Genomic DNA, 20,397 nt, shown 5'->3' on the forward strand with positions numbered 1-20,397 from the left:
GCAGCCCCAGAGAGACATTATCTATAAAACTGTAAGCAGGCTTCTTTGCTAATTAAACTTCTTGGGGGTCTGGACGGTCAACATCTGCCTGAGAAGGTGCACCGGTTTTACACCCAGATAACCGAGTGGCGGGGAGGCGATAAGTCGCAGCATTGGCACTCGCCAAACACCTCATCACCTGAGCTGCTCGGACCTGGGAAGAGCACAAAACGCAGGCCCAACTGAGTCTGCGCCTCTGAGGACTACCCGAGTGCCTGAACCTGAGCGGCTTGGACCTGGGAGGTGCATGCAACCCAGGACCGGCCTCGGATTGTTCCTGGCGGAACAACCTAGAGCCCGAGCAGTGTGGGCAGGGTGGCTACACGTGCCGTGAGCGGGGGCAGACCCAGGGTGGCTGAGGTACTGCGAGCCCACGCCAGTGTTATTTGTTTGCAGCATCCCTCCCTCCCTCCCCACAGTGTGACTGAACAAGTAAGCCTAAAAAAAAAAAAAAAAAGTGTCTTCCACCGTCCACTTTGTGTCAGGGCGGAAACCAGATACTGAAGAGACTAGCAAACAGAAGAAGATATAACAGAGGGAAATGCCTTGGAAGCTACAGGCAATAGATCAAAACCCTGTGGTTACTACGGACTACATAGGAAGGGGCCTATAGATCTTGAGAAATATAAGTCTGACCAAGGAACTAGCCAAAACTGAACTGAACCCACAACACCCACAACAAAACCAAGAAAGTCCTAGACATATTTTTATTATTTTTACGATCATTCTTTCTTTATTTAATTAAAAAAAAAAATTTAAGTCCTCTATTGTTCCTTTAATTTTCACTTTCATAACCTATTACTTTGCAAAAAAAAAAAAAAGACCCTATTTTTTTTTCTTCAGAAAACTTCATATATATATATTTTATAATTTTTTGACTTGTTTTTTTTTTTTTTCTTCTTTTCTTTAACACTGTATTTTTGAAATTCCAAACTCTACTCTAGATTTTTAATTTTCACTTTTTGGTATATGTTATCAATTTTGTACCTACAGTTTTTTTTATATAATTTCTGTGACTTTTTTTTTTTCTTCTTCTCTGTTTCTTTCTCTTCTTCTTTTATATAACATTGTATATCTGAAATTCCAAACTCTACTCTAGATTTTTAATTTATGCTTTTTGGTATTTGATATCAATTTTGTACCTGTATTTTCTTTATAATTTTTGTGACATTGTTTTTGTTTGTTTTCTCTCTTTATTTTTCTTATTCTTCTTTTTTTTAACATTGTATTTTTGAAATTCCAAACTCTACTCTACATTTTTAATTTTTGCTTTTTGGTATTAGTTATCAATTTTGTACCTGTACTTTCTTTATAATTTTCGCGACCTTGTTTGTTTTTGTTTGTTCATTTTTTCTCTCCTTCTTTTCCTTCTTCTTTTCTTTAACATCGTATTTTTGACATTCCAAACTCTACTCTAGATTTTTTAATTTTTGCTTTTATGTATTTGTTACCAATTTTGTACCTTTAAGAACCCAATCTTCAGGACCCATTTTTCACTAGGGAGCGAGATTACTGGCTTGACTGCTCTCTCCCCCTTTGGACTCTCCTTTTTCTCCACCAGGTCGCCTGTGTTTCCTCCCTAACCCCTCTCTACTCTACCCAACTCTGTGAATTTCTGTGTGTTCCAGACGGTGGAGAACACTTAGGGAACTGATTACTGGCTGGATCTGTCTCCCTCCTTTTCATTCCCCCCTTTTATCCTTCTGGCCACCTCTGTCACCTTCCTCCTTCTTCTCTTCTCTGTATAACTCCGTGAACATCTCTGAGTGGTCCAGTTGTGGAGTGCACATAAGTAAGTGACTACTGGCTAGCCCACTCTCTCCACTGATTCACCTCATCTCATTTGGGTCACCTCTAACTCCCTCCTCCCTCTTCTCTTCTCCATGTAACCCTGTGAACCTCTCTGAGTGACCCTCACCGTAGAGAAACTTTTCATCTTTAATGTAGATGTTTTATCAATGGTTCTGTATAGAAGGAGAAGTTTTGAAACTACTGTAAAAATAAGACCGATAACCGGAAGCAGGAGACTTAAGTCCAAACCCTGACTCCAGGGAACTCCTGACTCCAAGGAACATTAATTGACAGGAGCTCATCAAAAGCCTCCATACCGACACTGAAACCAAGCACCACACAAGGGCCAACAAGTTCCAGGGCAAGACATACCAAGCAAATTCTCCAGCAACAAAGGAACACAGCCCTGAGCTTCAAGATACAGGCTGCCCAAAGTCACCCCAAAACTATAGACATCTCATAACTCATTACTGGACATTTCATTGCACTCCAGAGAGAAGAAATACAGCACCACCCACCAGAACACCGACACAAGCTTCCCTAACCAGGAAACCTTCACAAGCCACCTGTACAAACCCACACACAGTGAGGAAACGCCACAATAAAGAGAACTCACAAACTGCCAGAATACAGAAAGGACACCCAAACTCAGCAATTTAAACAAGATGAAGAGACAGAGGAATACTCAGCAGATAAAGGAACAGGATAAATGCCCACCAAACCAAACAAAAAGAGGAAGAGATAGGGAATCTACCTGATAAAGAATTCGAATAATGATAGTGAAATTGATCCAAAATCTTGAAACTAAAATGGAATTACAGATAAATAGCCTGGAGACAAGGATTGAGAAGATGCAAGAAACGTTTAACAAGGACCTAGAAGAAATAAAAAAAAGAGTCAATATATAATGAATAATGCAATAAATGAAATTAAAAAAACATTCTGGAGGCAACAAATAGTAGAATAACAGAGGCAGAAGATAGGATTAGTGAATTAGAAGATAGAATGGTAGAAATAAATGAATCAGAGAGGATAAAAGAAAAACGAATTAAAAGAAATGAGGACAATCTCAGAGACCTCCAGGACAATATTAAACGCTACAACATTGAATCATAGGGGTTCCAGAAGAAGAAGACAAAAAGAAAGACCATGAGAAAATACTTGAGGAGATAATAGTTGAAAACTTCCCTAAAATGGGGAAGGAAATAATTACCCAAGTCCAAGAAACCCAGAGAGTCCCAAACAGGATAAACCCAAGCAGAAACACCCCAAGACACATATTAATCAAATTAACAAAGATCAAACACAAAGAACAAATATTAAAAGCAGCAAGGGAAAAACAACAAATAACACACAAGGGAATTCCCATAAGGATAACAGCTGATCTTTCAATAGAAACTCTTCAAGCTAGGAGGGAATGGCAAGACATACTTAAAACGATGAAAGAAAATAATCTACAGCCCAGATTATTGTACCCAGCAAGGATCTCATTCAAGTATGAAGGAGAAATCAAAAGCTTTTCAGACAAGCAAAAGCTCAGAGAATTCTGTACCACCAAACCAGCTCTCCAACAAATACTAAAGAATATTCTCTAGACAGGAAACACAAAAACGGTGTATAAACTCGAACCCAAAACAATAAAGTAAATGGTAACGGGATCATACTTATCAGTAATTACCTTAAACGTAAATGGGTTGAATGCCCCAACCAAAAGACAAAGACTGGCTGAATGGATACAAAAATAAGACCCCTACATATGTTGTCTACAAGAGACCCACCTCAAAACAGGGGACACATACAGACTGAAAGTGAAGGGCTGGAAAAAGATTTTCCATGCAAATACGGACCAAAATAAAGCAGGAGTAGCAATACTCATATCAGATAAAATAGACTTTAAAACAAAGGCTGTGAAAAGAGACAAAGAAGGTCACTACATAATGATCAAAGGATCAATCCAAGAAGATATAACAATTATAAATATATATGCACCCAACACGGGAGCACCACAGTACGTAAGAAAAGTGCTAACAAGTATGAAAGGAGAAATTAACAATAACACAATAATAGTGGGAGACTTTAATACCCCACTCACACCTATGGATAGATCTATTAAACAGAAAATTAACAAGGAAACACAAACTTTAAATGATACAATAGACCAGTTAGACCTAATTGATATCTATAGGACATTTCATCCCAAAACAATGAATTTCACCTTTTTCTCAAGCGCACATGGAACCTTCTCCAGGATAGATCACATCCTGGGCCATAAAGCTAGCCTTGGTAAATTCAAAAAAATAGAAATCATTCCAAGCATTTTTTCTGACCACAATGCAGTAAGATTAGATCTCAATTATAGGAGAAAAACTATTAAAAATTCCAACATATGGAGGCTGAACAACACGCTGCTGAATAACCAACAAATCACAGAAGAAATCAAAAAAGAAATAAAAATTTGCATAGAAACGAATGAAAATGAAAACACAACAACCCAAAACCGGTGGGACACGGTAAAAGCAGTTCTAAGGGGAAAGTTCAGAGCAATACAGGCACACCTCAAGAAACAAGAAAAAAGTCAAATAAATAACCTAACTCTACACCTAAAGCAACTAGAAAAGGAAGAAATGAAGAACCCCAGGGTTAGTAGAAGGAAAGGAATCTTAAAAATTAGAGCAGAAATAAATGCAAAAGAAACAAAAGAGACCATAGCAAAAATCAACAAAACAAAAAAAAAGCTGGTTCTTTGAAAGGATAAATAAAATTGACAAACCATTAGCCAGACTCATCAAAAACAAAGGGAGAAAAATCAAATCAACAAAATTAGAAATGAAAATGGAGAGATCACAACAGACAACACAGAAATACAAAGGATCATAAGAGACTACTATCAACAATTATATGCCAATAAAATGGACAACGTGGAAGAAATGGACAAATTCTTAGAAAAGTACAACTTTCCAAAACTCGACCAGGAAGAAATAGAAAATCTTAACAGACCCATCACAAGCACGGAAATTGAAACTGTAATCAAAAATCTTCCAGCAAACAAAAGCCCTGGTCCAGACGGCTTCACAGCTGAATTCTACCAAAAATTTAGAGAAGAGCTAACACCTATCCTGCTCAAACTCTTCCAAAAAATTGCAGAGGAAGGTAAACTTCCAAACTCATTCTATGAGGCCACCATCACCCTAATACCAAAACCTGACAAAGATCCCACAAAAAAAGAAAACTACAGGCCAATATCCCTGATGAACATAGATGCAAAAATCCTTAACAAAATTCTAGCAATCAGAATCCAACACCACATTAAAAAGATCATACACCATGATCAAGTGGGCTTTATCCCAGGGATGCAAGGCTTCTTCAATATCCGCAAATCAATCAATGTAATACACCACATTAACAAATTGAACACTAAAAACCATATGATTATCTCAATAGATGCAGAGAAAGCCTTTGACAAAATTCAACACCTGCTTATGATAAAACTCTCCAGAAAGCAGGAATAGAAGGAACATACCTCAACATAATAAAAGCTATATATGACAAACCCACAGCAAACATTATCCTCAATGGTGAAAAATTGAAAGCATTTCCTCTAAAGTCAGGAACAAGACAAGGGTGCCCACTTTCACCATTACTGTTCAACATAGTTTTGGAAGTTTTGGCCACAGCAATCAGAGCAGAAAAAGAAATAAAAGGAATCCAAATTGGAAAAGAAGAAGTAAAACTCTCACTATTTGCAGATGACATGATCCTCTACATAGAAAACCCTAAAGATTCCACCAGAAAATTACTAGAACTAATCAATGACTATAGTAAAGTTGCAGGTTATAAAATCAACACACAGAAATCCCTTGCATTCCTATACACTAATAATGAGAAAAGAGAAAGAGAAATTAAGGCAACAATTCCATTCACCATTGCAACGGAAAGAATAAAATACTTAGGAATATATCTACCTAAAGAAACTAAAGACCTATATATAGAAAACTATAAAACACTGGTGAAAGAAATCAAAGAGGACACTAATAGATGGAGAAAAATATACCATGTTCATGGATTGGAAGAATCAATACAGTGAAAATGAGTATACTACCCAAAGCAATTTATAGATTCAACGCAATCCCTATCAAGCTACGAACAGTATTCTTCACAGAGGTAGAACAAATAATTTCACAATTTGTATGGAAATACAAAAAACCTCGAATAGCCAAAGCGATCCTGAGAAAGAAGAATGGAACTGGAGGAATCAACCTACCTGACTTCAGGCTCTACTACAAAGCCACAGTTATCAAGACAGTATGGTACTGGCACAAAGACAGAAATATAGATCAATGGAATAAAATAGAAAGCCCAGAGATAAATCCATGCACATATGGACACCTTATCTTTGACAAAGGAGGCAAGAATATACAATGGATTAAAGACAAACAAGTGGTGCTGGGAAATCTGGTCAACCTCTTGTAAAAGAATGAAACTAGACCACTTTCTAACACCATACACAAAAATAAACTCAAAATGGATTAAAGATCTAAACGTAAGACCAGAAACTATAAAACTCCTAGAGGAGAACATAGGCAAAACACTCTCTGACATACATCACAGCAGGATCCTCTATGACCCACCTCCCAGAATATTGGAAATAAAAGCAAAAATAAACAAATGGGACCTAATTAACCTTAAAAGCTTCTGCACATTAAAGGAAACTATTAGTAAAGTGAAAAGACAGCCTTCAGAATGGGAGAAAATAATAGCAAATGAAGCAACTGACAAACAACTAATCTCAAAAATATACAAGCAACTCCTACAGCTCAACTCCAGAAAAATAAACAACCCAATCAAAAAATGGGCCAAAGAACTAAATAGACATTTCTCCAAAGAAGACATACAGATGGCTAACAAACACATGAAAAGATGCTCAACATCACTCATTATCAAAGAAATGCAAATCAAAACCACTATGAGGTACCATTTCACACCAGTCAGAATGGCTGCTATCCAAAAGTCTACAAGCAATAAATGCTGGAGAGGGTGTGGAGAAAAGGGAACCCTCTTACACTGTTGGTGGGAATGCAAACTAGTACAGCCACTATGGAGAACAGTGTGGAGATTCCTTAAAAAACTGGAAATAGAACTGCCTTATGATCCAGAAATCCCACTGCTGGCCATACACACTGAAGAAACCAGAAGGGAAAGAGACACGTGTACCACAATGTTCATTGCAGCATTGTTTATAATAGCCAGGACATGGAAGCAACCTAGATGTCCATCAGCAGATGAATGGATAAGAAAGCGGTGGTACATATACACAATGGAGTATTACTCAGCCATTAAAAAGAATACATTGGAATTAGTTCTAATGAGGTGGATGAAACTGGAGCCTATTATACAGAGTGAAGTAAGCCAGAAGGAAAAACATAAATACAGTATACTAACGCATACATATGGAATTTAGAAAGATGGTAACAATAACCCGGTGTACGAGACAGCAAAACAGACATTGATGTATAGAACAATCTTATGGACTCTGTGGGAGAGGGAGAGGGTGGGAAGATTTGGGAGAATGACATTGAAACATGTAAAATATCATGTAAGAAACGAGTTGCCAGTCCAGGTTCGACGCACGATACTGGATGCTTGGGGCTAGTGCACTGGGTCGACCCAGAGGGATGGTATGGGGAGGGAGGAGGGAGGAGGGTTCAGGATGGGGAACACATGTATACCTGTGGTGGATTCATTTTGATATTTGGCAAAACTAATACAATTATGTAAAGTTTAAAAATAAAATAAAATTAAAAAAAAAAAAGAAAATTATGGTGCAGTTTTGCTTCAACATAAATGTATTGATTATTAGTAGACTTTTTACTTTTTTTTAAATCTTTTATTTTATATAGGAGTATAGCCGATTAACAATGCTGTAATGATTAATAGCAGATTTACATAAATCTTATTTGTACTTACATTGCGTGTTAACTGTTTAGTTTTCTTTTTTAATATTTTTTCATCACTATGATACATTCTTTTAATTGATCTGCAAGAACTTTTTATTTACTAAAGCTTTTATTTATTAACTTTTATCAATAAATATAAATTTTTTCTGTTTGCATTTTTTCTTTTAATTTTGTTAATATTTTTAGAGATGCAGAGAGATAAAACTTTTTAGCTGTATTTTTACAACTTCATATTTTGATGTTATGATTTAAAACATCTTTTCTTATTTAAAATATTAATTTTAATTTTCTTGAATGATGTTCACTTTCCTTTTTAGCTTTATTTATTTTTTTCTTTTACTTTTTTTTTTATTTTATTTTATTTTTAAACTTTACAATATTGTATTAGTTTTGCCAAATATTGAAATGAATCTGCCACAGGTATACCCGTGTTCCCCATCCTGAACCCTCCACCCTCCTCCCTCCCCTCCCCTCCCTCTGGGTCATCCTAGTGCACCAGCCCCAAGCATCCAGTACCGTGCATCGAACCTGGACTGGCGACTCGTTTCATACATGATATTATACATGTTTCAATGCTATTTTCCCAAATCTCCCCACCCTCTCCCTCTCCCACAGAGTCCATAAGACTGATCTATACATCGGTGTCTCTTTTGCTATCTCGTATACAGGGTTATTGTTTCCATCTTTCTAAATTCCATATACATGCGTTAGTATACTGTATTGGTGTTTTTTTTTCTGGCTTACTTCACTCTGTATAATAGGTTCCAGTTTCATCCATCTCATTAGAACTGATTCAAATCTATTCTTTTTAATGGCTGAGTAATACTCCATTGTGTATATGTACCACAGCTTTCTTATCCATTCATCTGCTGATGGGCATGTAGGTTGCTTCCATGTCCTGGCTATTATAAACAGTGCTGCGATGAACATTGGGGTACACGTGTCTCTTTCCCTTCTGGTTTCCTCAGTGTGTATGCCCAGCAGTGGGATTGCTGAATTTTAATACATGCAGAATTTATTTAGCATGACATATGAAATAAGCATATAAATTAAATTTTTTTCAATTGGCTACCTCATTTGCTAATCCTACCTTTTGCCAAATACTTCTCCTTAAATTTGGTTAGAAAAGTTATACTCATCATATATGAGATACTCACACAAATTTCAGCCTGATTATCAACTGCTTATGCTATACATCTGTTCTTATACAAGTAGCACAATACCCTTATTTAGCACAATTCCCTAATTATAAATTATTTAGCACAATACCCTAATTATTAAAAATAATTCTTTTCCCTGAAAATAAATTGTTAGAGGAAAACTATACAATGTATTTATGTTTAAGTTCACTTAAATATTAATGTTGTTTCAAACCTAATGTGAAATAATTACCATAAAACTTCAATCGCAACTAGGACATGTCATCAATAAAAATTTATTTTCTGTTTTTAGTGTTTATTAATTAAATACATTTTATGTCTACCATCAGTATTAAACTTAAAAAAAAAGTGTTTAGCATTCTCACTGGCTTACTCATTTACTTGACAAATATTTTTATTTTATTTTATTTTTTAACTTTAAAATATCGTATTGGTTTTGCCATATGTCAAAATGAATCCGCCACAGGTATACATGTGTTCCCCATCCTGAGCCCTCCTCTCTCCTCCCTCCCCATACCATCCTTCTGGGTCGTCCCAGTGCACCAGCACCAAGCATCCAGTATCATGCATGGAACCTGGACTGGTGACTTGTTTCATATATAATATTATACATGTTTCAATGCCATTCTTCCAAATCATCCCACCCTCTCCCTCTCCCACAGAGTCCATAAGACTGTTCTCTACATCAGTGTCTCTTTTGCTGTCTCGTATACAGGGTTATCGTTACCATCTTTCTAACTGTATTAACTTCCAAGTGTCATGCTAGGGTTAGGGATTACCTTCTTCAAGCACACATTCTAATAGACAATTAAACAAATAAATAAACTGTATAAATTCAAGAAAGGAAATAAAAAGGATGCTATGATAGAAAATAAGGTTATTGTGGGTGGAAGCTACTTCGCTATGGTAGTAGGGAAAGCTTCTGTGAGGAGGCGATGACCTTTAACCAGACACCTGAAGAATGAGTACTCTCCAGTCATATGAAATATAGGGAAGAGAGCCAAAACTTAGAACAACAAACAAAGATCACGAGGCAGGAAAGTGCTTGGCATAATTAAAGAACTAAGTTAGTTTGATTGTGGCATAGTGAGCAAAGGCAAGAACTACATGAAATGAAGTTACGAAGGTTGTGATATTTTACTGTAAATGTTATGAGAAATGTTTTATGTTAAAAAGAGACATAACTTCATTTATATTTTAAAATGAACTTCAGCAAAACTATAAAAAAAAAAGAACAAAGATTAACAAGACAAGAGGTGAGAAAATCACTTAAGAGATGATTGTAGTAATCCAGGAAAGTCAGAACCAGAGTACTCTTGCCACAATTAAGACATTTAACTTTGTTCACAAAACTATAGGAATTTATTAGAAATTTTTAGAAAGAAAAATCATTATATTGGCTCTATTAGAAAAGATTTATTATATGAATATATTATATTAAATATAAATTATACTTCATTACATTATTTTATTATTTTATATAATAGTGTTACTTAAAATTTTGTCATCAGTAACAGACTAGAGACAAGTCCAATGAAGAAATTATACAATTCTCAAAGAAGGGCTATGGCTTTGAACTGAAGAACTATCGAAGATGAAGAAGAGAGAGGCCAAAGAGCTAGTTCAGAATTTTCTAAAAGGCTTAATCATGAGGGAAAAAAAGGGAGTGAAAAGTGAAGGAGCTGAAAAATAGTCCAGATCAGTCTTCTCAAAACAGAAAATAAAGCACAATAGCTTGTATTATTTGACTCCATAGACATAAATTTAAACTTCAATAAATATCATCAGAATGAAGGTAACATTGGGAAAAAACACAAATATTATCCATGTTGTTCACTGAGAGTGTGTGCACAGGTGATCAATCTACACAAATGTCATTATACTTGTAACTTTTTCAGTATATATAATAAATAAAAAGTTTTAAGCAAAGAGTGATTCCCCCAAAGAAATGTCTCTATAAACAATTTGAACAAATATTGGGAATATAAGTACTTAAAGTATATAGTGTGATGAACTTTTGCTTGTGAACTTATCTACGTAGAAATGGCAATATTAGTATTCATGGGAATAACATATGGCTTGTCTATTTTTGTTTTGTTTCAATAACATGCAGAATGGAGAAAGCTATTTTACAGAGGTATGTTGACAGAATGAGAATTCCGAGAGCTCAGAACATGTATCTATTTTACAACTTTTATCCAAAACGAAGCTAGAAATACTGTATCTTCAAAATACATCCTCAATGTTCATCAACACTCAATTCCAATAATTTATATTATACAGTTATAATCAAGCATAAATATATTTCAATTAAAGATTCCATTTTAATAAATGTCTTAATTATGAATCTTCTTTTAATGAAAAATATAAGACATTCTATCAAATACATAAAATGATAGGAGATAACTTTCCAAGATGAGTAAAATTAAGATCACTTAAAGATTGAGATACTTTACTGGCAATAACTGTCAAATATTAAATAGTATTATTAAAATAATTATTACTAAACTATGGAAAATGTTGTAGAAACTGCATACTACCAAAATTATAACTTTTATTTTTGTCCTTTAATCTATTCTGATACATGCTGCAATCTCTCCTGCTTGAAAGTACTGAGTTCATTTAACAAATATTATATGTCTGACAAAGAAGCCAGCCCTATTACATATTTACAACTGGAATGAAACTATTTTCTTATCTTGCAAAAATACTATGAATTGACTTTGCATTTCCAACATCATCAACAGAACTTTTCTTCTTAATAACCACTGCATGACAGCATGCAGTAATAGTCTTTTATGATCACCTTCCATATTATCACATAATAAAGAGAAGAGGAAATTCACCACATCAGCCTTAAAGTAATTCAAAATTTTAAAATACCCTTAAGACCTTTGTGCAGTTCAGCTAAAATTGTTTCATAGCAAACCTTTCTAGATAAAGAAAGCAGTGCACAGATATTCTGATGCAGGCTTCTGAATCTGCTTAACTACTCCAGAGCATATTCCAGTCACTGAAGTTAACCTTTTAGAACAGACTTCTACACAAAACAAACTCCAGACAACAATCCATCTAATCTAGTCTAATCCTTCTTAGTTTATACAACTCAGAGTTAGATACTTTTTGTAAGCACCAAAATCTGAAAAGAATTTTTTTCTTTATATTATCATTATGTTCAAATTTGCATTTATAAAAAAAATCAGTGCATTCAAATTATACTAAACACTTTGCTGCTTTATTTGTTCTATGAGTTGATCTTCCATATCATTAGCTGATGGATGAAGACACCGGTGATCATCTGGAGCTCAGGTACCTTCTCTAAAATTACTCCTGTTATTGGCAGAATTCAGTTTGTTGATGTTTGTAGGCTTAAGTCCCCCACTTTCTTGCTGACTGTTAGCCGGGAGGTACTCTCAGCTTCTACAAGGCAATCTCAGGTCTTTGCTGTTCAGCAACAAAGAACTTTCTTTATGTCATATCCCTTTCACACCAAGGTGCTCTCACAGCCTGTTCTAAACAAGCCAGAGAAAACTCTCAACCTTTACAGGGCTCCTGTGATTAGGTTACTTGAGCCATCTGTACAACTGCCTTTTCTTAAAAGCAACTGTGCTAACATATACTATATAACCTAGTCACAAGAATAAAATCCATCATATTCCCTGTGCCAGGAATTATGCAGAGTGTGTACACAGGAAAATCCTGGGTCGGGGGTTGGGAGCAGAGTTTGGCTCACCTTTGTTCTTCACAGAATAATCTCATGTTAATCTTAACCAGAGACATCATTCTGGCTGTTTTATTTTTCATCTCTGAAACTTTCAATTGGTTCTTTAAAAACGCTTTCATTTTTCCCTGTATTATGTTAATTTTTTCCCTTAGATTGAAAAACATCATGGACATAACAATAGCTGTTTGAATGCCCTGATCTGACAACTCTGCAATATGTATGTATCCCTTCTCAATCTGCTTCTGTTGACTGATTTTTTTGTTTCCAGCTTATGCATCACATTTTTTGTCTTTGCACACTTAACAAATTTTATTGAATGCTTAATGTTGAATAATTGCATTGATTGAAGAATTTTTTGAATTCCTTTGAAAAGAGTTGGAATTTTGTTCTGACAGAAAGTTAAATAATTATAGATCACTGTGATGTTTTTGAGGCTTGTTTAAAATCTTTTTACTTGTCATTCTACAGTAGCCTTCATTTTAGAGCTAATTCGGTCCCATTAACATGGTGGGACTTTTCTGTGATCTCTTCTGCATGCCACCACCGTGCATCTTATTATCCATATAATTAGGCAGCCTTAATTTGAAGATGATACTTAAAGAAATACAAGGGAATACAAATATAAAAACTATTTTGCTCTCAATAGCCAGGTACAAATACAACGTATTATATCTCCATGAAACCTGAGCCGTATGCTGAGATGTCTATAAACAACTACATTAATGAATGGTTATTATATAACAATTGATGAAATTTAAGAATACCCAAACAGGTCAGGAGATGAGGTCAATATTACCTTTGTAAAATGAGTGGGCAAAGCTCTGCTCGGGAATTAACTTGGCAAGGAATCCATGGTTCAAACTTGGATGAGGGATAGATGGTATGACCACAACTGTGGAGAAAATCATGGAATCAAATTTGAGCCAGCATGTAACAACCTGCAACACGGTCCACTGAAGATCCAAGACAATTCTATATCACTGCAACATGCAAACAGTACTAGCAATAAAGACTGTGTCTCTGGAGGAAGGAAAGAAGTTATGTGTTAAGGGAAAGGAAATAACATACTTGTTAAGTAGAGTCATTTGCAACAAACACAGAGACATACAAACACACAAGAAAATCAGAACTGGAAGGTTTCACTAAAATATTGCTTGCTTTATACATACATGACTGAACGCATTATAAAAGAAGAGACAGTTGATTAACATATAGAGTCTCTGTGTTTTAAATGGTTGAAACACAGAAACTGGAGTGTTAGGATAACATTTAACTTGTCAAGTAAGAAGTTAAAAGTAAGATTATACTACAAAGAAATACCACGTTTATATACTCAAAATAAATACAGCATGCAACAATAAGGAATTAAACACAATCTGTATTTCCACACAGAAACAAAAAGTAAATGAGATATGATATGAGTATGGAAAACAAAATGCAGAGATTTGACCACTAATTTCTACTCGTTTTTTAAAATATTCAATAAATGTATATATCATATGCATTTATTTAGGAAGGATAATTTCCATTACAAACTAATCTAGTGGTACATGAAATAATCACTGGGCTGCTAAGGCAACACTGCAAACAATAGAGAAACAACCTTGAGGTAAACACTGGCAGGAAATGCAATAGACAAAAGGCGTCCTGTGATACTAAAATATTAGTTGCCAAAAATGTATCTATCATTTCCAAGCAGCGTAAACAAAGCTAATAATACATGAACTCCTACAACATAAGCATCTTCTATAGATGAGAAAGATAACATGACCCAAAACGGTTCACTGCTGTCTAGAAATTTCTGACTTTAGTCGATGCAACTTTGGTATAAAATTCAGAATGTATGTTTGTTTATGATACATCTCTGGCTGAATATTTAGCTACTGAATTAACTACACATATTGAAAGAAAGAAAGGCAGATGGAAAGAAAGAAAGATGCTACTGAGCTTGGCTACAAAGATTTCTAGTTTGGCTTACTGTTGGTTTTGAACTACTCTATAAGGACCTCCTACTTTCATATGTTTATAAAGGTTAAAAATAATACATTTAAAATATATGAGTTATTTGTATATTAAGTAGTAGCATAAATGTTTTATGCTAATAAACAGAAAAACTAAACCCAAAACCTTGATAAAATGAGAATATAGCCAATATCATTCTACATTTTTGTGTAATTAAACAAGATTAAATTGGCATTTATATACTGCCTACTTATAAATACTTGAGATGATTATGAATAGAACCAGTTTAAATCTAGATGTAAAAATTAAATAAAAAGGAAATAAATGATGATGAAAATTCAAATAATTAGACAAATATTAAGTACCTGTACTTGTTGGTGAATTTATTTCTTGTCTGATGTTTCTACCTGGTTGGCTTCCAGTTCTTGCAGTCTCTCGCTGGGGTTCTAAAATGTCACGATACTTGGAAACCATCAGAACCGAAATGAAGTAAACAACAGCTAGAGCTAAGAACTGTGCCTGCTTGCTATCATCCTGCATAAAATGAAAAGGTAGTTTTGACACTCAAAAAATTTTAAGTATAAGTTCTCAGAGTATAAGAAACTATTCCTGTTTTATTTTCTTTATGGAGGAAAACATACGACATTTAACTTTTGCTAAAACTTGCTAAGTATATACTGTTAGTATTATCTAAGTATATATTAAAAAAAAAAAACCAACTCCAGAAACATATCATCTGATTTATAGGTTGAAATATAATTTAAAAAATGAGAATGTTAAAAATTTGCTGAATATGCCACAAAATTTATTATTTATCCTCTTCACTAGTATCTATTACTTCTATAACATCAGAGAATGCATATTTATAAGATATGCAGATAGCACAAGTTTGAAAAGAATAATTTAATGTCTGGCTAAAAACATCTAGAGTTTCAAATACTATAGCTGAAAAATAATAACAGAATAAAGTTACTATTGGACTACAGATACAATTCTAACATATCACTACCTGAGCAGGAAATATGAGTAAAATAAGAGAGATATAAAAATCAGGGAGCATAAAGCATGGATTTTATACAAGTTCAATATGGCAGCTTCAGAAAAAGCTAATGCAATGTTTGACACATGAACAGATAAAAATAAATAACAGCCCCACTATTCTGTACTGGAAAAATAACCTCATTTTTCCAGTGCAGGATTGGGAGCCAATATTTGAGGGTCCAAATTTCAAAAGCTCAATGACAAAATGAAGTTATTCCAGAGGATAGCAGTGATGTGGTAAAAGATCTGAAAAAGGCTGACCATATTAGGATAAAGAGATAATATTTATTTATTTCTTTGAAGCAGAACTGCATATAACCTTGAAAGCTCTATCGAAAAAGCCTAGGTAATTATCCTAGAGGGATAAAAATGTTAAATGACCTCTAAAACTATTTTCAGATTAGACTATATTTAAGGAATCATTAATAGATGGTTATTAAGCCTTTTTTCTAAGTTAGGTAAAAGTGATGCTTCAAACCAAAACCGCAAGTAATTACCATGGCCCAGAGATAAAACAGAAATAAGGAAAACAAACATGCATTAAAGTCTATTAACTCTATAAACAGTCACTTTACATTTATTACTTCATTTCAGCACTAGGTGAACAAGACTCAAAATTCATGTGCATTTGTCAGAAAAAAAAAAGCAAACAAGAAAGATGACTTAATACTCTGAAATAGAATTAGTATAGGTAATGGAGAAAATGACCAAAATAGATTACATTTGTTCTGAAATATTGTGAATTTAGTGTTTCATACTCTGTGGGTAACAGACAGCTTTTAAATACATTCCTTTTCCTTAAATACCTAAATTTTAAAATCTCATATGTTTGTGAACTTAAGGCAACATAAAGTGACTTAAACAATTCAAAGGTTAAGTAGAAATCTTATAATACCTACAACTGACTTTAAAATATAACAATTCAAAAATACTTTCAAATTCTGGAGATTATTTGAAAGAAAAAAAGCCTTCCTTGGAGTTTATGAAATATGGTGGTAAAAGAGACAGAATGCTCTGCAAAGGCCTAATTTGGGATTCTGACTCTACTTCATACTAGCTGTGTGATCTTAATGTTTTTCAGTCTTAGCTTTCTCTTAACCTTTTACTGAAAGCTGAGGGTAATATATATGTGTCTGATACACAGTGTAAATTGAATGAACACAAGTTATGTTACCTCAGTGATGTTTGGAAGGAACACCTGAACATTAATTCCCTTCCTTCAGGAAGAAAGCTAGTAAGAACCACTGTAGGGTTATCCAATATACAATAGTTACAAAACATCTATAGATATTAGAAAAAGTATACAATCCACTATAATAACCTGATACAGAACTTACTAACAATTTAAATGCAATGTCACACAACATAAATTCCTTCTATGTTAGGTCTGAGTGAGTTTCTTGGAGATGAAAACATGATCCGTGTTTAAATAATCTATCATTTAAAAAAAATTCTTCCACAACACATTTTTTTTTTTCCAGGATAAATAATTCCCATTTCTGAATGGTTTAACTGTTCATAAGTATTTTCTTCTATGTCCAGATTATGCAGATCCTTACATCAAGATTTTTACACTATTAATGCGTTTTATCTCCCATTTTAAAAACTACTTTACTTTTATTAATTAGGAAAGCAATACAGGTTTATTATTAAAAAATTTGAAAATTTTAAAAAGTACAAAATAAAAAGTGTTTACCTAGAGATAATAACTGGCAGCATTTGGGTGCCTTTTTTTAAATAAAGGTGAACATGTGCATGTATGTATACGTGACACACAACAATGCAGTATTTGTGTAGTCTAAGTACTTTTGTATAGTGTTTCTTTCCCTTACAATATATTATGAGTGTTTTACATGTCACAAAGTTTCCCTCAAAAATATGATTTTAATAGCTACATAACTTCTTGCTAAATGAATATACTGTGATTTATTACGCTCTGCGTTGGATATTTATGACGTTGCCAATTTTCCTGAGGACAGCTGTGATAAGCACATGAGTAGAACCAATGGGTCATAGGCATCAAATTTATAAGAGCTTTAGCACAATGTAAAAAGCTATTTATAAAGTTTATCCAATTTGTACTCCTACCAGTGATAAATGATAGAACACTTTCAGTATACCTTTGTAATGACAGATACTATTATTTTAAAATTTTAGTTTTTGGTAAAAATATCTTGCTGCTGCTAAGTCGCTTCAGTCGTGTCTGACTCTGTGCGACCCCAGAGACGGCAGCCCATCAGGCTCCACAGTCCCTGGGATTATCCAGGCAAGAAACTGGAGCGTGTTGCCATTTCCTTCTCCAATGCATGGAAGTGAAAAGTGAAAGTGAAGTTGCTTAGTCGTGTCCAACTCTTAGCGACCCCATGGACTGCAGCCTACCAGGCTCCTCCATCCATGGGATTTTCCAGGCAAGAGTACTGGAGTGCAGTGCCATTGCCTTCCCCGAAAAATATCTTACTCTTGTTTTAATTTGCATTTCTTTGACTACTAGTTATAATGACTTTTAAATCATATGTTTATCACCTTATTTTCATATTTCATATCTACTGCCTATTTTTCTGTTGGTATGGTTGCAATTTTCTTAGTGATTTATAAGAACTGATATATATTAAAAAGAATGTAAATTTTTCTATTATATATTTCTACCATGTAGTATGTATTAAATATTTTAACCACTTTCTCAAGTACAAAGTACTCTATCCAAGTTATTATTAAATGCAAATTTAAAATATAAATGTCTATGTTTCATAAACCATCAGTTAAAAAAAGTAAAATAGAATCCAAAATTGCTGATAAATAGCAACTATAGTAAGAAGTACTACCAACATTCAGTCTGCTGTGAAATGCTATGGATGCTTCTACACAATTTGTGGAAGGGCCAATCTTATTTTTACTTACTATGAATAAGTGATCATATAATTGGAGGGGTCTATGAAATTGTATCCTTAAGCTATATTTTCAATAAGCTTTATTAAACAACCTTTCTAACTCAAATTCCCATTGGTGTCTCTATTTCCAAATGCAGATTCTTCTCTCAAAAGTAATTGCCACCAAAAGTAATTCCCAAGAACATCTTTATGGATTAATCTCTTTTACCAATAATATAAGGAACATTGATAACAACAAAATATTCAGAACCTAGAGATGGAGCAAGGAATACTAAAAGACAGGAATTGTTATTCAAGATAAAATCGGTTATAATCTTCGAAGTTATCTTCATTCTTAGTATACATACAAATTAACTATAATTTTCACATCATTAAAAAATAAAGTGAATAAGCTTTCAGAGAAAGCTAAGCTTAATCATTTTACAAACAGAAGCACATTATAAACCTACAAGCCCTGACACTAGGACATTTAGTTTTAAAATGCAAGTTTCCTATGAAATTTAAATTATTTTATACAAATTACAGTGAAAAGTTTTCTTTTTTCTCTGGGAAATCAAGCAGGCATAACTCACCACATCCCGAAAGACAACTGCACGAAGGCGATTGATATCAACATCCTGAAGAAGCCTATCGGGATCCTTAATTGGAGAAAGGTTACCTGGAACATTCTCTAGTGGAGTCTTAAAAAAGAAAGAGAGAATTGTGAAAAAATAGTATAATACAGAAATTTATATTAATTTCTATTAATAATACCTTCAATTTTGTAATTAAACTGGCCACACACTTTACCTTCTCTCATCACTGAACAATATTTATTGACTGTTCTCTTCTACTTTTACCATGGTTTCACTTACTAGTGTTCTTGTTCTTCATCTGCATAGCTACCGCTATAGATAAAGAAAGGCTGGAGGACTGTGGCAGAAAAAAAGACTAAACTTTTACTCTGGGCTCAAATCTCTCCTGTGCAACCTCAAACTTGTTACTAACTTTTTCTAGGCTTTACATTCCTTACCTCTAGTTAACAAGCCTCTTTAAGTCATCAGGTTCATTTATTCGTCATGTTTTCATAATATATGAGATTATTATATTACATTATTATATGAGATTTCATCTGTGAAAACATTCCATGATCCACAAAAAGTCAAAAAAGGTAAGCAAAAAATGTTTTACTCATGGCCTTAATATTAAAGCTGGAAGACATTAAAGATCTTTACCACTAAAATCCTTTTTATATCTGAAGACACAAAAATCCACAAATTTTAGGTAACACGTCACACAGTAAACTCGTAAGACAGTCAAGATCCCTGAAACTCAGTCAAGTACTTTTTCACTTACAAAACATAAGAATTGTGTGAATTAAATCAGATAATATATGTGAAGTATCAAATACAACTCCTGCATATAAAAGTAACTCTATTTAATAATAGACCTCCTTCTATTTTCTATAAACCTCAATTACACTATTCCCCTCTTAAATTAAAATATTTGATTCTCTTGCAGCACAAAAGCATACACTATTTAAAGGCTGATAGTTACTTTACTTCCATTACAATTCCAAAACTTACCAGCTATATAAGCTTAGGTGAGCTTGGCTTTAATATTTAAATAATAGGCTAATGATCTTTATCAAAGGATAATTAAAGAAATAATACACTATTTACAATATATCTGAAAAAATTACATATATTTTAATCTACATACTACTTTATAGTTTACAAAGTACTTCTATGTCCATAATCTAATTAGAGATGTGTTTTGTAGGAAAATCTTATTTAATACCTCCTTTTTAGAAAACATAAAAAATGAGGCCCAAGGAAAATGTGTGGCTAATACAAGTC

General features: G+C 33.8%; 1 protein-coding gene across 6 annotated transcripts in view; it reads right to left on the bottom strand.

Annotated features, from left to right (window-relative positions):
* NBEA (neurobeachin) overlaps window positions 1-20,397 on the bottom strand; it is a 672,120-nt gene that overhangs the window by 421,568 nt on the left and 230,155 nt on the right. For all 6 annotated transcript variants that reach the window (XM_070380422.1, XM_070380424.1, XM_070380423.1 and 3 more), the window contains 3 exons: window positions 19,132-19,239; window positions 14,996-15,164; window positions 13,465-13,560 (listed from right to left, as the gene is read on the bottom strand). In XM_070380422.1, the coding sequence (XP_070236523.1) occupies window positions 13,465-13,560; window positions 14,996-15,164; window positions 19,132-19,239 (373 nt within the window). The remainder of the gene's footprint in view (window positions 1-13,464; window positions 13,561-14,995; window positions 15,165-19,131; window positions 19,240-20,397) is intronic.

Source organism: Bos mutus, chromosome 12, assembly GCF_027580195.1.
Source record: "Bos mutus isolate GX-2022 chromosome 12, NWIPB_WYAK_1.1, whole genome shotgun sequence".
NCBI lineage: Eukaryota > Metazoa > Chordata > Mammalia > Artiodactyla > Bovidae > Bos > Bos mutus.